This window comes from Aquarana catesbeiana, linkage group LG03 (assembly GCF_042186555.1).
Source record: "Aquarana catesbeiana isolate 2022-GZ linkage group LG03, ASM4218655v1, whole genome shotgun sequence".
Lineage (NCBI taxonomy): Eukaryota > Metazoa > Chordata > Amphibia > Anura > Ranidae > Aquarana > Aquarana catesbeiana.
Genome location: NC_133326.1, coordinates 735,994,002 through 736,012,289, shown reverse-complemented (window position 1 = coordinate 736,012,289; position 18,288 = coordinate 735,994,002). Strand labels below are relative to the sequence as shown.

Below are 18,288 nucleotides of genomic sequence, written 5' to 3'. Positions count from 1 at the left end.
TTTGCAACTTTGACCCATGTTAGTAAATCTGTATACATATCATCCCAAATAATTTCTGTATCCAGGTGGATTATACCGCGTTTATTTCAGAAGAAATTGGGCTTCATTTGGTAACACTGGCACAAAATAGTAAGAAAAGTTAGTGGTTGTTTGTACCCATAGTACGGCATAAAAAACTATTTGCTTTTTTTATCCTACTTAAAAAAAAACTGATACTAATTTATTTCAGGTACTTATATAGCACCATCAATTTATGCAGCACTTTACATATACATTGTACATTGTACAGCCCTGCCCTCAAAGAGCTTACAATCTAAGGTCCCCAACTCACATTCATACACATACTGGGGACAATTTAGACAGGAGACAATTAACCTCCCAGCATGTCTTTGGAAGGTGGGAGAAACCAGGAACCAGCAACCCTTTTGCTGCCAGGTGAAAGTGCTAACCACTACACCACATTTAGAAATTGTTTTTTTAAAAGAAACTTACTCAAAATACACGACCCCTGTTCTCTAACATGAACTCTGGCCTTTGACCCTAAAACAAAACCCGGTACTGAACTAGATCAAACCTCGATCTACCTATTTTATTTTTTATTAGAAAGAACACAATGTCTTATATAATGTATTCTGTATGTATACAATGTATTATATAATGGATCCTGTATGAATACAATGTATTATATAATGGATCCTGTATGTATACAATGTATTATATAATATATCCTGTATGAATACAATGTATTATATAATATATCCTGTATGTATACAATGTATTATATAATGATCCTGCATGTATACAATGTATTATATAATGGATCCTGTATGTATACAATGTATTATAGAATATATCCTGGATGTATACAATGTATTATATAATGGATTCTGTATGTATACAATGTATTATATAATGGATCCTGTATGTATACAATGTATTATATAATGGATCCTGTATGTATACAATGTATTATATAATGTATCCTGTATGTATACAATGTACTATATAATGGATCCTGTATGTATACAATGTATTATATAATATATCCTGTATGTATACAATGTATTATATAATGGATCCTGTATGTATACAATGTATTATATAATGTACCCTGTATGTATACAATGCATTATATAAAGGATCCTGTATGTATACAATGTATTATATAATGGGTACTGTGCGTATACAATGTATTATATAATATATCCTGTATGTATACAATATATTGTATAATGTACCCTCTATGTATACAATGTATTATATAATATATCCTGTATGTATACAATGTATTATATAATGGATCCTGTATCTATACAATGCATTATATAATGTACCATGTGTTTATACAATGTATTATATAATGGATCCTGTATGTATTCAATGTATTATGTAATGGATCCTGTATGTATGTATGTATTAGGGATGAGCTTCGAGTTCGAGTTGAAAACAAGTTCGACCCGAATATCAGCCGTTTGACCGTTCGTCGAATTATGAACATTATGGACCGTTCGCGCCAAATTCGAATGATCCGTCACGGCTCATAATTCACTGCGGCATCGCAGTGCATTGCTGGCTGATGATTGGCCAAGCATGCACTATGTCCCGCATGCTTTGGCCAATCACAGTGTGGTAAGAACGGAGAGCCATAATTGGCCAAAGGTAGGGTGGCTTTGGCCAATTAGGCCTCAGGGGATTTAGTTCATGCCCCACATTATTTAAGGCCGCCTGAAAGTCGGCCTTGTGTAGTGTGTTCCGGCATGCTAAGAGATAGAGAGAGAGGGAGACAGTGTAATTTCATTTGAGTTAGATAGATTAGGCAGGACAGTCAGTTAGCTGCAGTTACAGTGTATTTAGTATATATATGCATCCCAGGTGTTGTGTGTGTGTGTGTGTGTATGTGTGTATATATATATATATATATATATATATATATATATATATATATATATATACATATATATATATATACACTGTATTCAGTTTAGCTAGAGTCGGTGGGACAGACCACGGCTGCGGCCTAGCTCCAGTCTGCTAGCCACCCATTACCCCCTCCCACTGTTGTCCAACAGAGCCCCGTGCCCCTCCACACCTGGAATCACCCCTCCCGCTACTGGACCTCACCGCGGGGGCACTGGAGATTCACCGGAGGCTAGTCTACCTCAAATCGCCCGAGATGCAGCCACCGCACCACCAACTGTAAGTAACGTCAGTTCCCCCTCCATTCATCTTCTTGACTATCAGCACAGGTAAGCCACCGGGGGGCACTTTAGTAGTTGATCCAGGGGCCCAAGTCCGATTGCCCCTCGGGGGGTCAGGAAGGAATTTTTTCCTCTGCTGCACTTTGGCAAACGCAGCTAGGGGTTTTTTGCCTTCCTCTGGATCAACGAGAGGGGGGTAGGCAGCCTCACCTCCCTCCAGTACCTCCACTCCAACACTCAGCCATCACCCTCACCAATCCAAAAGCAGTGGTCAGCCATCTGATCCCTCCATCCCCCTGTAAGTGTATCATCGCCGCATCAGTACCATCATCAGAACACCCTTCCTTCAAGAAACGCCATCTTCCTCATCATGTGCAACTTTAAATACACAGCAGACACCCTCCACAGGATAAGAAACACCGCCGCAACTTTACCGACCACCACGCAAAAAAGACTAAAAAAAGAACAATTACTAAGGACCAACCCACAATCAACCATCAAAGGCAAGGAGACATCGATCCAACCGCAACAACTAGCATGTGCCCTGATCAACTCCAGATCTGCAGTCAAGCACAGGCTGGAAATCCGCGACTTCATCATCGAAAACAACATAGACTTCCTCTTCATTACAGAAAGCTGGCTAACTTCCGACTGCAACACCATCCTAACTGAATTGGTGCCCAAGAACTACAGTATCCTATCCGAGCATAGAATAGGAAAAAAAGGAGGAGGCCTAGCAGTGATTTTCAAATCACACCTGGGGTTCACCAAACCAAACTTACAGAACTCAGTACCTTTCATGGAAACTCTCTCACTGCATCTTCAAACAACACCTCAAGACACCATTCACATACTACTATGCTACAGACCACCAGGACCAAAGACCAATCTCCCTTCTCTGCTCACTGAATTCTTCTCAATGCACACCTTGAAAACCAAAAACCTTCTGGTACTTGGGGATTTTAACCTGTGGGCAAACTCTGCCCAAGACTCTATTGCAACCGCCTGCGTCAACCAAATGGAAGAACTTGGCCTTCAACAACTGATAAATGCTCCCACGCACGGTTCAGGACACACTTTAGATCTCATCTTCAAACAGAATATGGACATCAACGTATTTGACAACATTCCACTACCATGGATGGACCACCATGCTATTAAATTTAAAATCACCACTAACACCATCCTCCAAAAACAGAAACACGCAACAGCAACACACTGGAATAGATCTCAGAAGAAACTACACTCTGAACTCTTCAAAACTACATTATCAAGCAAAATTCTTTTGCTAAACTCAAATCTCTCAACGGAACAAACACTCAACTCCCTAAACAATGTTTTACTACAAACAGCAGACTCAGTGGCGCCAAATTGCAGAACACTCGTCCGCAAAAAAACTTGAGTTTGTTTAATGGCACTCTCACCCTACTCAAGCAAGAACACAGAAGAGCTGAGAGAGCTTGGAGAAGAAATCCCACCAAGGAAAACCATGCTAACTACAAAGCACTCACGGTGAAATACCACAAGGCAATCTTCAAAGCCAAAAAAGAACATTTCGCAGACACCATCTCATCCGCCTTAAACTGCCCGCGGGAACTTTTCAAAATAGTTTCTCAGTCAATGAACCCGACCTGCTTAGAGCCCCCGGCAAACAATACTCAAGAATTCTGCAATGAGTTATCAGATTTCTTCATCGACAACATTCGGAAAGCAATTCATCAGAAAATAACAACCAACCTCACTCAACCAAAGCAAAAAGAGGATATCGACACGAACATCACTCAACCACCAAATTTCTTTTTGTCCCCAATCACTACGGACACGACTAAAAACATCATCGGAAGCCTTTGCGACAGCACATCACCGAACGACATCATCCCCACCAAACTGCTTAAAGAATGTTCCGACATCTTGGCCCCCACCCTAACACATCTCATAAATCAATCATTCAAAGAAGGGACTGTGCCAACCTCCCTCAAGCAAGGCATCATCAAACCCCTGCTAAAGAAACCCAATCTTGACCCTAAAGACCCTAACTGCCGCAGACCAATAACAAGCCTCAACACCATCTCCAAGATTATAGAGAAAGCAGTAGTACAACAGCTACAACGCCACCTGGACACTCACCAACTCCTGGACCCTCTACAATCAGGCTTCCTCCCAGGCCATGGCACAGAAACAGCACTTCTCAAAATATGGGACGACGCCCTTGAAGCAGCAGATGACGGAGAACCGAGTCTCCTGGTACTGTGGACCTCAATACTTTACTTGTCCGGCTCGCAGAAGTTGCAGGAGCTACAGATTCTGCCCTAAAATGGTTTACATCCTTCTTAGAGAATCGCTCCCAGACAGTGAAACTAGGAACATTCACCTCGGAATCTTGGGCAGTCTCCTGTGGAGTCCCTCAGGGCTCACCCTTGTCACCAGTGCTATTCAACATCTACATCCGCCCACTTCTCAATATCATCAGGAAAACCGATCTCTGCTTCCACTCATACGCAGACGACACCCAACTCTACCTTCGAATCAACGGACAAAAAGATCTTCATCAGCAATTACAGAAATGCCTCACTTTAATAGATGACTGGATGACCACTAGCTCCCTCAAACTCAACGTATCAAAAACAGAACTTCTTCTCCTGCAAGCCAACAAAAATTCCAAAATAAAGACTCCGTGGACACCACCCTCCATCCTCGGACAGACCATCTCTCCTAGCATCAAAGCCAAGAGTCTCGGAGTCATCTTTGACTCAGGAATGACAATGGATGCACAAATAGGCTCAGTGGTGAGCGGATCCCACCATCTCCTCCGCCTGCTACGCAGACTCACCCCCTTCATCCCAGAAGAGGACAAAGCGGCAGTTGTGGGAACAATCATCAATTCCCGACTCGACTACGCAAACTCGCTCTACGTAGGACTACCACAATATCAGCTTGCGCGCTTGTAACTCATCCAAAACACGGCGGCAAGACTGTTAACAGGAAAAAAGCCCTGGGAATCCATCTTCCCATTCCTAAAGAGCCTACATTGGCTAACTGTAAAGAATCGTATCACTTTCAAGACCCTCTGCCTCACCCACAAATGCATACAAGGAAACGCTCCGCTATATCTCCGGGAAAAAGTAAAATACTACAGACTGAATCGCAGTCTTCGATCAGCTAACCAAAACCTCCTCATCATTCCCAAATACCGCTACAAAGCAAAGGGAGAACGAAGATTCGCAGTCCTAGGACCCCGACTATGGAATGCTCTTCCAACCAACATCCACATGGAAGAAAACCACCAAGCCTTCAGGAAAAAACTAAAGACCTTCCTTTTCTAGAAGCTGACTACAGAGAATACATCTAACGCCTTGAGGCGATTCAGTTCGCATTTGCAGCGCTTTACAAATCATATATTCATTCATTCATTAATTTATTAGCTAGATCCATTCCTGTTATTCTCTTCCTAATATACTTACAGGCAGGCAGCTGCAGTATTTTCAGTCAGTGTACTGTATCATGTGCACAGTGTGCAACTAAAGCTAACTGCAGACAATTGCTGTTCTATATCTAATAATACAGGCAGTTGATTGAGCTAAGCTGCAGTTTATTAAGTCAGTGTACTGTATACTGGGCTCAGTGTGCAGGTAAAGCTGACTGCAGATTATTCCTGTTCTATTCCTAATAATACAGGCAGTTGATTGAGCTAAGCTGTGGTTTATTAAGTCAGTGTACTGTATACTGGGCACAGTGTGCAGCTAAAGCTGACTGCAGACAATTCCTTGTGTACCTATTCCAATACGTCAAAGACAGTATGTCTGGAAGGCCAACAAGGAGAGGCAGACACACACAGGCCAAAAAAAAGAGGAATCAGGCTCTGTGTCTAGAGGCAACAGTGCTGGTCGTGGAGACAGTGCATCCTCATCAGCACGTGGCCGTGGTACACGCTTGTCCTTTTTTTCAGCAGCTGGCCATGTTGAGCCGCAACATGCAGAAGAGTTGGTAGAGTGGATGACCAAGCCGTCATCATCCTCCTTATCCTCTCTCACCCAGGCTCAGGGTACTTTGTCTGGCAAAGCAGCTGCCAATGCGGCTACTTCCCTAGGCTCAATGGCATCAGTCACTCCTTCCCTAGCCCCACCATGTCCTGAGGAGTCCCCCAAACTGTTGGACCATAGTGTTGGGTACATGCTGCAGGAGGATGCACAGCGTTTTTAGGGCTCCGATGATGGTACCCAGCTTGAGGAAGGCAGTAACGTGAGCCCAGAGAGAGGGGGTGCTCAAGAAGGACAGCAAACTGGCAGTCATGCTCCCCCTGCTGCAGCATACTGAAAGGTTTACACCAGTGATAAGGAGGGAGGGGATTATGAGGTCACTGACTCTACATGGGTGCCTGATAGGAGAGAGGAGGAGGAGGCACATCTCCAATGAGGCAGGATGCCCAACAGGGGCCAGCTTAAGTGCAGCCAACCGACTGCATCACACCGCAGAGCTCCGCATGTGCAGGGCGCTGCTGTCTTTGTGCATTATTCCAAAAGTTCTTTGGTGTGGGCCTTTTTTTAGATGTGTACAGCAGATCGCACCATTGCTATTTGCAACATATGTCTGAAGCGTATCTCGCATGGCCAAAACAGCAGCCGCTTGGGCACCACATGCCTGACCAGACATATGTCGACCTGCCATGCAGTCCATTGGCAAGCATACAAAAAAGACCCACACCAAAGAACAAAGCGGACCTCTCCTTGCTCCTCATCAGCTTGGATCTCCAACCTCACTATATCTTCAATCCTCAGAAACCTACACTGAGAGGAATGAAGGTTTAGATTTGGGTGTGTCACTGCCAAGTACTTGTGGGCAATCTACCTGGTACAATCGGTACACCAACGTCTGATTGTACCAGGCGAATTTCCCTGCCCCAGCTGCTGCACCACCAAAAGAAGTTCGCTCCCAGCCATCCACATGCCCAGCGGTTAAATTGCTACCACTTCAATTGCTGCTTTTTCAGTTGGTAGACTCTGCCCCCTTGTGGAATGTGCGGTTCCTCGATGGCAGGTTCCCAAATGCCACTTTTATTACACAAAAGGCGATACTGGCTCTCTACCGGCATGTGGAAGGCAATGTCTTGGCCTCGCAGGACAGGGCAGTCAGCGGTAAGGTGCATATTACCGCTGACTCATGGTCCAGCAAGCATGGACAGGGACTTTACCTGCTGGCAGCTGGGAAGGATGCAGGACAGGGTGCAGTAGTGTTGGAGGTTGTTCCGCCACCATGCCTCCAAAATGCTACTAGTGGTGATTCTGACACACCTCTCTACTCCACCCCCTCCTCTTCTTCTTTCTCCATGGCCTCTTCCTGTGCTGATTTGTCCTCGGAACCAGGGTGCGTCGTAGGCATTCAAGGGGCTATGCAAGTACGCAGGCAAAAAGATGCCATGCAGTGCTTGAGCTGGTGTGCTTGGGAGACAGGAGCCATACTGGGGCAGAGATTCTATCAGCTCTGCAGGGGCAGGCTCAGAGGTGGTTGACACCACGCCAGCTTAAGCCAGGAATGGTGGTTTGTGACAATGGCACCAACCTCCTCTCCGCCCTCCCACAGGGACACCTGACCCATGTGCCCTTTTTGGCTCATGTCCTTAACTTGGTGGTGCAACAGTTCTTGGGCAGGTACCCGGGCTTACAGGATCTCCTGAGGTAGGCCAGGAAAGTCTGTGTGCATTTCCGCTGGTCATATAATGCCAGTGCTCGGCTGGCTGACCTCCAAAAGGAATTTAACCTGCCCAAGAACCGCCTAATCTGTGACATTCCCACCAGGTGGAACTCAACGTTGGCCATGCTGCAGCAGCTGCACACGAAGCAGAGGGCCATCAATGAGCACCTGTGCGACTATGGCACCAGGACAGGGTCAGGGGAGCTTGTTTTTTTTTCCCCACGCCAGTGGGCCATGATCAGGGATGCATGCACTGTCCTGTCACCATTTGAGGAGGCCACGAGAATGGTGAGCAGTGACAGTGCATGCATCAGTGACACTGTCCCTCTTGTCCACCTGTTGGAGCACACGCTGCGTGTAATAATGGACAGGGCACTTGAGGCAGAACAGAGGGAGGAAGAGGAGGACTTCCTTACCTCTCAAGGCCCCCTTTATCCAGACAGTTTTCCTGCTGGCCTGCCGATAACACAGGAAGAGGAGGAGGAGGAGGAGGAGGAGGATTGTGTTAGCATGGAGGTGGAGCCTGGCACTCAGCATCAGCAGCAGTATTCAAGCGATCATTTACAGTCCCAAGAAACCCATGGACTTGTACGTGGCTGGGAGGAGGTGGCTGCAGATCGTGTCTTCCTTAGTGACCCAGAGGACTCCAGACCGAATGCCTCAGCAAACCTGCATGGCCTCCCTGATCCTGCAAAGCCTGCGGAAGGATCCTCGTATTTGTGGTATCAAGGAGAGGGATCATTACTGGCTGGCAACCCTCCTTGATCCACGTTACAAGGGTAAGGTTGCGGACCTTATTTTGCCATCGCAGAGGGAGCAGAGGATGAAACCTCTTCGGGAGGCCTTGCAGAAAGGTTTGTGCAATGCGTTTCCAGAGCCTGGGAGGTTACAAATTCCTGGTCCTGGACAACGTGTTGCTGAGGCTTTGGTCAGTCACAGAAGGAGCAGTGGAGAAGGTGGCCGTCTGACCGAATCGTTCAGACAATTTTTTAGTCCGCAGCCCCAAGGTATGATCGGTTCCAGCAACCATCACCAGCGTCTGATTTACATGGTGCAGGAATACCTAGGGGCAAGATCAGACTTGGACACCTTTCCCACCGAAAATCCTCTGGGTTACTGGGTCTTGAGGATGGATCACTGGCCAGAGCTTGCACAGTATGCAATTGAGCTACTGGCCTGTCCTGCATCCAGCATTCTTACGGAACGCACATTCAGTGCTGCTGGAGGCTTTGTAACCGATCACAGGATGCGCCTGTCCACCGAATCGGTCGATCGGCTGACCTTCATAAAAATGAATCAATCTTGGATCACCAGCTACCAAGCACCTGATGCTGATGTAACCAAATATTTTTTTTTTTTTTTTAATGCGAGATCCCTTCAAGACTGCCTATGCTGATGCTGAATGACTATCCTGTTATGCTGAGTGACTGTCCTCTTCCTCCTCAATTTTCATGCTGATAGCTTGTAAGAACATTTTTGGTTCTGGGCACCGCCACCAGTGGCTAAGGCCCAATTTTTCTGCCCCTGTTTACCAGGGGCATGTAATTACAATTTTTGATACAATACTTTTGCAGCAGGGCTCGCTCCTGCGTTCCAACTAGAGTATCTGTGAGGGGTTGCAGTGTTGTGGCACCAGTGGCTAAGGCCCAATTTTTCAGCCCCTGTTTAACAGGGGTGTGTAATTACAATTTTTGCTGCAATAATTTGCAGCAGGGCTCATTCATGCGCTCCAACTAGAGTTTCTGTGAGGGGTTGCAGTGTTGTGGCACCAGCACCTGTGCCTAAGGCCCAATTTTTCTGCCCCTGTTCAAGAGAGGCGTGTAATTACAATTCTTGATCTAATATTTCACAGCAGGGCCCGTTCCTGCGCCCACCAAGAGTAACTGTGAGGGCTTACAGTGTTGTGGCAACACCAACACCTAAGGCCCAAATTTCTGCAAAGTATATAGGGCAGGCCCCTACTTTCAAACATTTAACTTACAAACGACTCCTACTTTGAAACGGAAGGAGACAACAGGAAGTGAGAGGAAATCTCCTGTAAGAGTTCCTTGTTTCACTAAAAAACCCAAATTTTCAAAATCCAATTGTTTTTGGGACAGAAAGTTAGGTGGAATCTTCTGAACATGTGCACAGACAGCAAAAAAAAATGTTACAGGGGTGATAACCCTTCCCTATGTTTTCCAAAAAGCTTAAAAATAGATTTTTTGGCTGGCACTACACTTTAAAAATGTACCATTTCAAAATTACAAACAGATTCTACTTAAAGTGGATGTAAACCCAATGTCATCCTTTCAAAACCCCTGCCATAGGGGTTATCTATAAGGATATACATGCCACCTGCATGTATCTTTACCTGTCAAATGTCTCCCCTCTGTCTGTTATTAGACCCGAAAAACGGCAGATTCTGTGGGTGGGTCTGTTGTCTGGAGCTCAGTGGGTGGAGTCGTGATGTCAGTAGACTCCCCGCCCACCTCTACACTCCCCTTGTCAATATGCATTTTCTCCTGTGTATTTCTTGCACTGAACTTCTGCTATGATCACTAACATCCAGTGAAAAGACAGGAAAGTAACCACATGACTTCAGCATGCCAAATCATGCTGAGGTGTGGAACAGCCAATCCTTGCAGAGCTGCTGAAGAAAGGAGTGGGGGAGGGAATTAAAAAATAATGCATGTCTTAGGCTAGTGCACAAGATATGTAAATCACCTGTCACTCACAGCAAGGGGGAGTATTTGACAAAGTTTTTCTCAGTTTGTCAAGATTTCTCTCACTGAACAATAAACGAGGATTGCTCAGAGATGGATTTAGACCCCATTCACACAGGGACGACTTGTCAGGCGACCTAGTCGCCTGACAAGTCGCCTCCCGTTCTGTACTATGGAACTGTTCTAATCGGAGCGACGCAAGTCGCTCCGACTTAGAAAAAGGTTCCTGTACGACTTCGGGGGCGACTTGGGGCGACTTGCATAGACTTCTATGCAGAAGTCGTTTTGCAAGTCGCCCGGGCATTCGTTTGCAGGTCGCCTCGCTGAGGCGACCTGCAAGTCATGTTGCCCCTGTGTGAATGGGGTCTAACTCTGTGTGGCAAGACTGGGCTCAAATGATAGCAAATCTTATACTCTACAGTATGATATAAAAAAATTGGGGGTTTACATCCACTTTAAGAACAAACCTACAGTCCCTGTCTTGTTTGGAGAGCATGTATACTGCTGTTCAGAGTATATAGGGCCTAGGGGCCCCACGCCTTTCTTTTTTTTAATTTTGGTGCGGGGTTCCCCTTAATATCCATACAAGACCCAAAGGGCCTGGTAATGGACTGGGGGGTACCCATGACATTTGTCTCACTGATTTTCATCCATGTTTCCAGGACCCGACATTACATTAAAGCCACAAGCAGTTTTAAATGACTTTTATTCCTTTAGAAATTCCTTTAGAAACATTTGGTGCAGGGACTGTTCTAAGCACGGGTAACATGCGCCCCTTTACAGGCATACTATAGACACCCCTAAGGTACGATATTTAAAGGAATAGTTCACTTTTATTTTTTCACTTTAAGCATTATTAAAATTACTTCTCCCGAAAAAACGGCCATTTTTGGAACTTTTTTTTTCCATTGATACATGTCCCCTGGGGCAGGACCCGGGTCCCCAAACACTTTTTAGGACAATAACTTGCATATTAGCCTTTAAAATTTGCACTTTTGATTTCTCCCATAGACTAACGGGGTTTGAAAGTTTGCGCGAACTATCGGTCCGTTTGCAAGTTCTGTGCAAACCGGGGGCTGTTCGGCTCATCCCTACAATGTATTATATAATGTATCTTGTGTGTATACAATGTATTATATAATATATCCTGTATGTATACAATGTATTATATAATATATCCTGTATGTATACAATGTATTATATAATATATCCTGTATGTATACAATGTATTATATAATGGATCCTGTATGTATACGATGAATTATTTAATGATTCCCAGATTATGATCATTATTATGATCCCCGGGGCTCTTGGTGAGATCCTAGTCTCTGCACAGCGCGCTCCCAGCACAAAGAGAGGTATACAAATATGTGGACCCCAGGATAAATACCCCCTTCTGTGAAGCCCCATATGTGCATACTCTCAGTGGGAAGGGGTTAATCCAGTTGGAAGCTCCTGATTGGTCACTGACTTTCCCTGGATGACATTCCTAGTTCTTTCTTACACAGATATTGATCAGGAATTGGTAGGAAATGGACATTATAGACGGGAACTCACCATTTTGTGTTCTCCTCTCCTGGAGGTCATTTGCGGGTCCCATCAGATCGATCAGTTTAAAGACATGAATGGTGACATCCAGAGCCCCTTCGTCTCCATATTTGTCTATCAGGAGGTCCTTTGTGGTGGTCCAGTCTGCATTTTCTAGTCTTCCTCGGGGGATGGGACGTTTATCTCCATTGGAAAAATCAGACAATTTGTTCCTAAATCTCTTGAAGTCACATCCTTTTAGATCCTCCAGAGAATATATGATGAGATCCCCGGGGGTTTGTGGGACCTTTTCCAGGACACCAGGAGCCGACCCTGCAGAGAGAACAATCAGAAACCATAAACATTCATCCTGATTGGAGGATTTCTGACACATGACAGCAGATAAGTCTGTACTGGCAGCCAGCAATGCTATAAAGAGCATATAGAAGGGAAAGGAAATTATCCCCAATATGTCTATATGTACATTATCCTTTGGAGGGATTGGATTCCCTGTGAAAATCTCATATGATTGCCTCCATAGTGGTAAGTTACCTCTCGAATGAATATTGGGTGCAAACACCTAGGGGGTTTATTTATATAAAAAAAATCACCTTTGTGAATCATCCCTATAATGTGTCTAAAATGTTTATTTCTTATGATCATCAGCTCCATCTAGTGGTCATAATGCCATATCTTACTAGTTGAGGTATTTCAAGAAAATAATGTATCATGAGCTGATGATCATAGGAAGTAAACCTATTCAACGATTACGGGGATTATTAATGATGTCTGTACAAATGACACAAACTCATAGTAATTATTTTATATACAGACCTCCTAATGTATATTATTATTATGATTATTATAGAGGTTTTATATAGCACCAACAGTTTGCGCAGCGCTTTACAACATGAGGGCAGACATTACAGTTACATTACAATTTAGTACAAGAGGAATCAGAGGGCCCTGCTCGTTAGAGCTTACAATCGAAAAAGGAAGGGTCAATTGATATAAAAGGTAATAGCTGTGTGGGGATGAGCTGATGGAGGAAGTAAAACAGTGTTAGTTAGAAGCAGAATAGGCTTCTTTGATGAGAAGGGTTTTCAGGGATCGCCTAAGGATGTATAGATTAGGGGACAGTCAGACAGATTGGGGTAGGGAGTTCCAAAGGATGGGAGAAGCTCTAGAGAAATCCTGGAGGCAAGCATGGGAGGAGGTGACAAGGGAAATAGAGAGGAGGAGGTCTTGGGATGACCGAAGAGAGCGGCTTGGTTGGTATTTTGGGACTAGGTTAGTGATGTAGCTGGGGGCAGAGTTATGGATGGCTTTGTAAATTATTGTTAGTACTTTGAATTTTATTCGTTGGGTGAGTGGAAGCCAGTGAAGGGATTGGCAGAGAGGGTTGGAGGACACTGGATGGTTGGTAAGGTGGATGAGTCTTGCAGCGGCATTTATTATGGACTGAAGAGGGGATAGTCTATGTAAAGGTAATCCAATGAGGAGGGAGTTGCAGTAGTCGAGGCGAGAGATGACCAGGGAGTGAATTAGAAGCTTGGTGGTGTCATTAGTTAAAAAGGGGCGTATTCTGGAAATGTTTTGGAGGCTATGGCGACATGATTTGGACAGGATTGTATGTGGGCCTGAAAGGTCAGTTCAGAGTTTAAGGTTAACTGTCATGTACCAGATAAGACCAGAACTGTGTGGACTGCAACAGAGGAATCCCAGACGTGTATAAGTGAAAAGATAAATGATTTATTAAGGATAGGTGAATAAATATAACACAACCACCTCCAATATCACTCAGTGCACAACAACCAATACCAAACAGAACCCCACAAATAGTAATAATAATAACAGAACAAATATATACAAGTAAGGGAAATACCAAGATCATTAACAGAGCCAGGCCAGAGTCGTCAACGGGAGGTCAGCAGCTGTGGAAGGGTAACAAGCAGGACAAAGAGATAATGGATGGATCACAGGAGGGACGGGTCAGATACAGGGTTCAGGAAACAGAGAGGGAACAGGATAAATAGGTTCCAGGAATCAGGTTTCAGGTACGGGAATCAGGTTTTCAGGATCAGGGTAACAGGATGCAGGCTGCAGGTCAGGGCTCAAGGACAATACCAAGGCTAGATGTGTGTGCACTTGCCAGGTATTTATACTACAGCTGCTAATTAAAGTCAGGTGATGCCTGTCTGCAGAGGATAATACCTGCTCCATACTGCCAGTATCCCTCCGCTGGTGGACACCAGTACTGCGGCCCAAAGATGACAAAATACCAGCAGGAAAAAGCTCTCCTGACAGCTCCAAACTGGCAGGAGACACCTGCTGGTGGACCTCAGTACTGCACGCCAAAAGATCGATATTACCAGCGGAAGGGACCTTTCCTGACATTACTCCTAGCACCCTGGCATGTGGGGATGGACTGATAGATGTGCCATTGATCTTGACAGAGAAGTCAGGGGAGCGGGCACGTGGGGGAGGAAATATTAAGAGCTCAGTGTTAGATAGATTAAGTTTGAGGAAGTGGTTTGACATCCAGGCTGATATGTCTGTTAGTAGATCAGTGATGCGTGAGGAGATTGATGGGGTGAGCTGAGGGGCAGAGAGATAGATTTGGGTGTCATCAGCTTATAAATGGTAGTGGAAGCCATAGGAGGCTATCAGCTGACCCAGGGAGGACGTGTAGATCGAGAATAGTAGAGGTCCAAGGACAGAACCTTGGGGGACCCCAACAGTAAGAGGAGTTGGAGAAGAGGAAGTGGAGTTGTAAGTGACACTGAAGGTGCGATGAGATAGGTAAGATTCAAACCAACGGAGAGTGCAGCCATGGAGACCAAGCAAATTGAGTTTTTTGAGGAGGAGGGGGTGGTCAACTGTATCAAAGGCAGCAGAAAGGTCCAAGAGTAAGAGTATATGTTGTATATGTTGTAATATGTTCACCGATTTATGTGGGACATTATATTATTATATGTATGTAGACATACAGTCAATATTGACCAGGCCAGAATTCAATTGACAATGGTTGATTTGTCCAAGTCAACTGAATTTTAACATATCAAGGGGACAGTTGAAGACCCTTTGATGTGTTGATCTTATGCAAGTCTACCTAGGTGTGTGAGGTATGGTCTGTAAACCTAATTGAACATTTCAAAGGGTACATTGTTTAAAGGACCATAGAAGAAGTTAATTAGACTTGAGGGGGTAACAATAAGATCAAAGAGTATTTTGGGTTGACCTAGCAAAAACTCCCTCCTAGTAGACTAGTATTTCAGAGAGGACATTCAAGCTGGCAGTTGGTCAGTATAGTCTTGTCTGTGTATGACTATGAAGGCGCAAATCTAGAGAAAATGGGACTCTGAATTATATACTCTGTCGGATTTTTTGTCATCTGTGGACTTTGGACTTTGTTCTGTGTTGGAAGTCAATAAAGTGCATCTCTCTGGAAGAATTGGGTTGCTGCGGAAGAGTACTTACTAATTAATTATCATACCCACAATATAATTATACTACTATACATATCATATCACTACAGTATAGAATAATGGCCATTGGTTTTGGCTGTTAGTAAGTCGTTTGTGAGTTTTAGGAGGAGTGCTGTGGAGTGCTGTGGATGAAATCCAGACTGAAGGGGATCAAGAAGGTTATTCTCAATGAGGTGGTCGCTCAGTCGGTTGTAGACTAAACATTCAAGGAGTTTGGAGGCAAAAGGGACTAAAGAGATGGGTCTTAGGTTGTTAAGATTGGTGGGGTCTGAGGCCTTTTTTGGAATGGGAGTGACTAGCGCATGTTTTAGAGGGTTGGGGAATATGCCAGTAGAGAGTGAGAGGTTGAAGATATGAGTTAAGGAGTGTAAGATTGAGTCAGATGGTGACTGTAGTACTTGAGAAGGAACAGGGTTCAGGGGGCAAGAGGTTAGGTGGGCATTAGAAAAAAGTTTAGTGACTTCTTCTATAGTCGCTGGGTTAAAAGAGGGAAGTATTGATTGTGCAGGAGGACAAGGAGTGTAAAGTGAGGGAGATATCTGTAGAGCGGAGATCTCGAGACTAATTGTCTCAATCTTATTTTTGAAGTGATTAGCAATCTCCTGGGAAGTGAGTAAGTTAGTGGGTGGGGGTAATGGAGGATGAAGTAGAGTGGTAAAGGTAGAAAAGAGTTGACGGGGACTGTGTGAGAGGGTGTTAATGAGAGTGATAAAGTAGGTCTGTTTGGCAGTGTGCAGACAGGAATGGTATTTTTGGAGGGCAGATTTATATTGGCTAAAATCTTGCTGTGACTTAGTTTTAATGCCACAGATGCTCAAGTGCATGGCTACGTTTTTTGAGGCTTCTGGTATTGTCTGTCTGCCAGGGTTGTAGCGGTCGGGGCCTGACTCTGTGCGTAGTGAGGGGGGCGAAGGTATCCAGGGTGGATGACAGTGAACTGTTGTAGACAGAAGTGGCCAAGTTGGGGCAGGACAAGGATGAGATTTTTTTCGTAGAGACAATCTGTAGCAGAAAAAAGAAGAGAAAGGTTAGGATGGCTAAGGTTTCTATGGGTAATAGTTTGGTAGTTGGAAGGCAAGGAGGAGGCAAACAAGGTGAGAGTGAAACTAATAAGGTGGTGATCAGAGAGAGGAAAAGGGATATTGGAGAGGTTGTGCGGAGTGCATAGGTAGGAGAATATGAGGTCAAGGTAGTTGCGAGTAGAAGCGCTTGTCCATTGTTTTAGGTCAAAAGAGGAGGTTAGGCTCAGCAGCTTAGAAGTAGTGGGAGTGTTAAGATTAACAGGGATGTTGAAGTCACTAAGAATGATTGTTGGAATTGTTGGTATATGTAGGGATGATCATTTTAAACATCATGTTTATTGATTGTTTCAGAGTAAACTAAAAGAAAAATATAAAACCTTTAAAAAAACCTTCCCCCCTGAATAATGATGTATCTGATCAGTGTGAACTAAGAGCTCCGATTACCCCCAAATCTCCCAGCAGTATGTGTCATGTGACACGGGGCTGTTTTCTTCTTAGGATTATAGACAAAGGATTTCCCCAACCACTACACAAACATCCATACAATTTGGGGTCCTCCAGTCATTATGGGTCACTGGACTATCTCAGAAGATCATTTCCATCAATGATAAATAAAATCTGAAGACACGGGAATGTGATGGTGGAATTGATGAAAGCTCCTGTCCTTTCATTTAATTCCAATCTCTGGAGATGTGAGATGGAGGAAAACATTGGAAAGGATTGTCAGGATCAGCAGTCATACCTTCTGAGGAGGAGGATAAGGAGAAAGAGGTCCCCATGACATCAGGAGATGACCCGAGATGACATCACCTGGAAGGAGCACAAACAATAATAAACTAATTTGTAGTGCAATAAATGGAACCAATAAGGAGGATTTTGTTCCCTGTGGATAACAATTGGCTGACTGGGTGTCCATTCAGAAAATATTAGAATTGGATGGATTTCTGTCATTTACAACCCATATCTATGAGGATCAATCAGAACCTTCATCCTGGCATTCATCTGATTGGTATTTCAGGGGTCACAAATGAATCCTACCCTGCTTAGGGCCACAATTTATACAGACTTGGACTTTTAGGTGTCCCCTCCACAAATCTGTTCCATTCCACTCAAGCTCTCTTTTCTACATCCCTCTGCTCCACCACACAATCTGTACATATCACCCTCACTTCTCCCCTCCCCCTATTACTGCACTCATCACCTCTTTCTAACTCTAAGCCCACTTGCTAACATACCCCCCAGGATACTGAAGCATGTACCCTCATACAAATCATATTCTCATATTACCTCCCTTACTCTTCTGCTTCTCCTAATCGCTGGAGATATTTCCCCAAACCCTGGGGCTCCCTTATTTAACTGTGCCCAACACACCCATCACCCTACACCCTCTGCCAGTAGTCCCAATCTACACAATTTAGTCTCCATTCCTCTTCTTCCCAACACCAGCCTCCCTCTCTCCTGCGCCCTCTGGAACGCCCGCTCTGTCTGCAACAAACTCACTGCTGTTCATGACCTCTTTGTCACTAATTCCTTCAATCTACTTGTTCTCACCGAAACCTGGCTCCACGAATCTGACACCCCTTCTCCTGCTTCCCTCTCCCAGGGTGGCCTTCACTGAACTCACCCCCCTAGGCCTAATAGACACAAGGGAGGTGGAGTG

The 18,288-nt window shown here is 44.6% G+C and overlaps 1 protein-coding gene across 1 annotated transcript in view; it reads right to left on the bottom strand.

Moving 5' to 3' along the window:
• The window catches only part of LOC141133858 (NACHT, LRR and PYD domains-containing protein 3-like), a 240,287-nt gene that overhangs the window by 156,386 nt on the left and 65,613 nt on the right, over positions 1-18,288 (bottom strand). The window contains exons 2-3 of the mRNA XM_073623441.1: positions 17,371-17,438; positions 12,149-12,451 (exon numbers count right to left, since the gene is read on the bottom strand). Coding sequence (XP_073479542.1) covers positions 12,149-12,451; positions 17,371-17,407 — 340 coding nt within the window. The 5' untranslated portion in view covers positions 17,408-17,438. The remainder of the gene's footprint in view (positions 1-12,148; positions 12,452-17,370; positions 17,439-18,288) is intronic.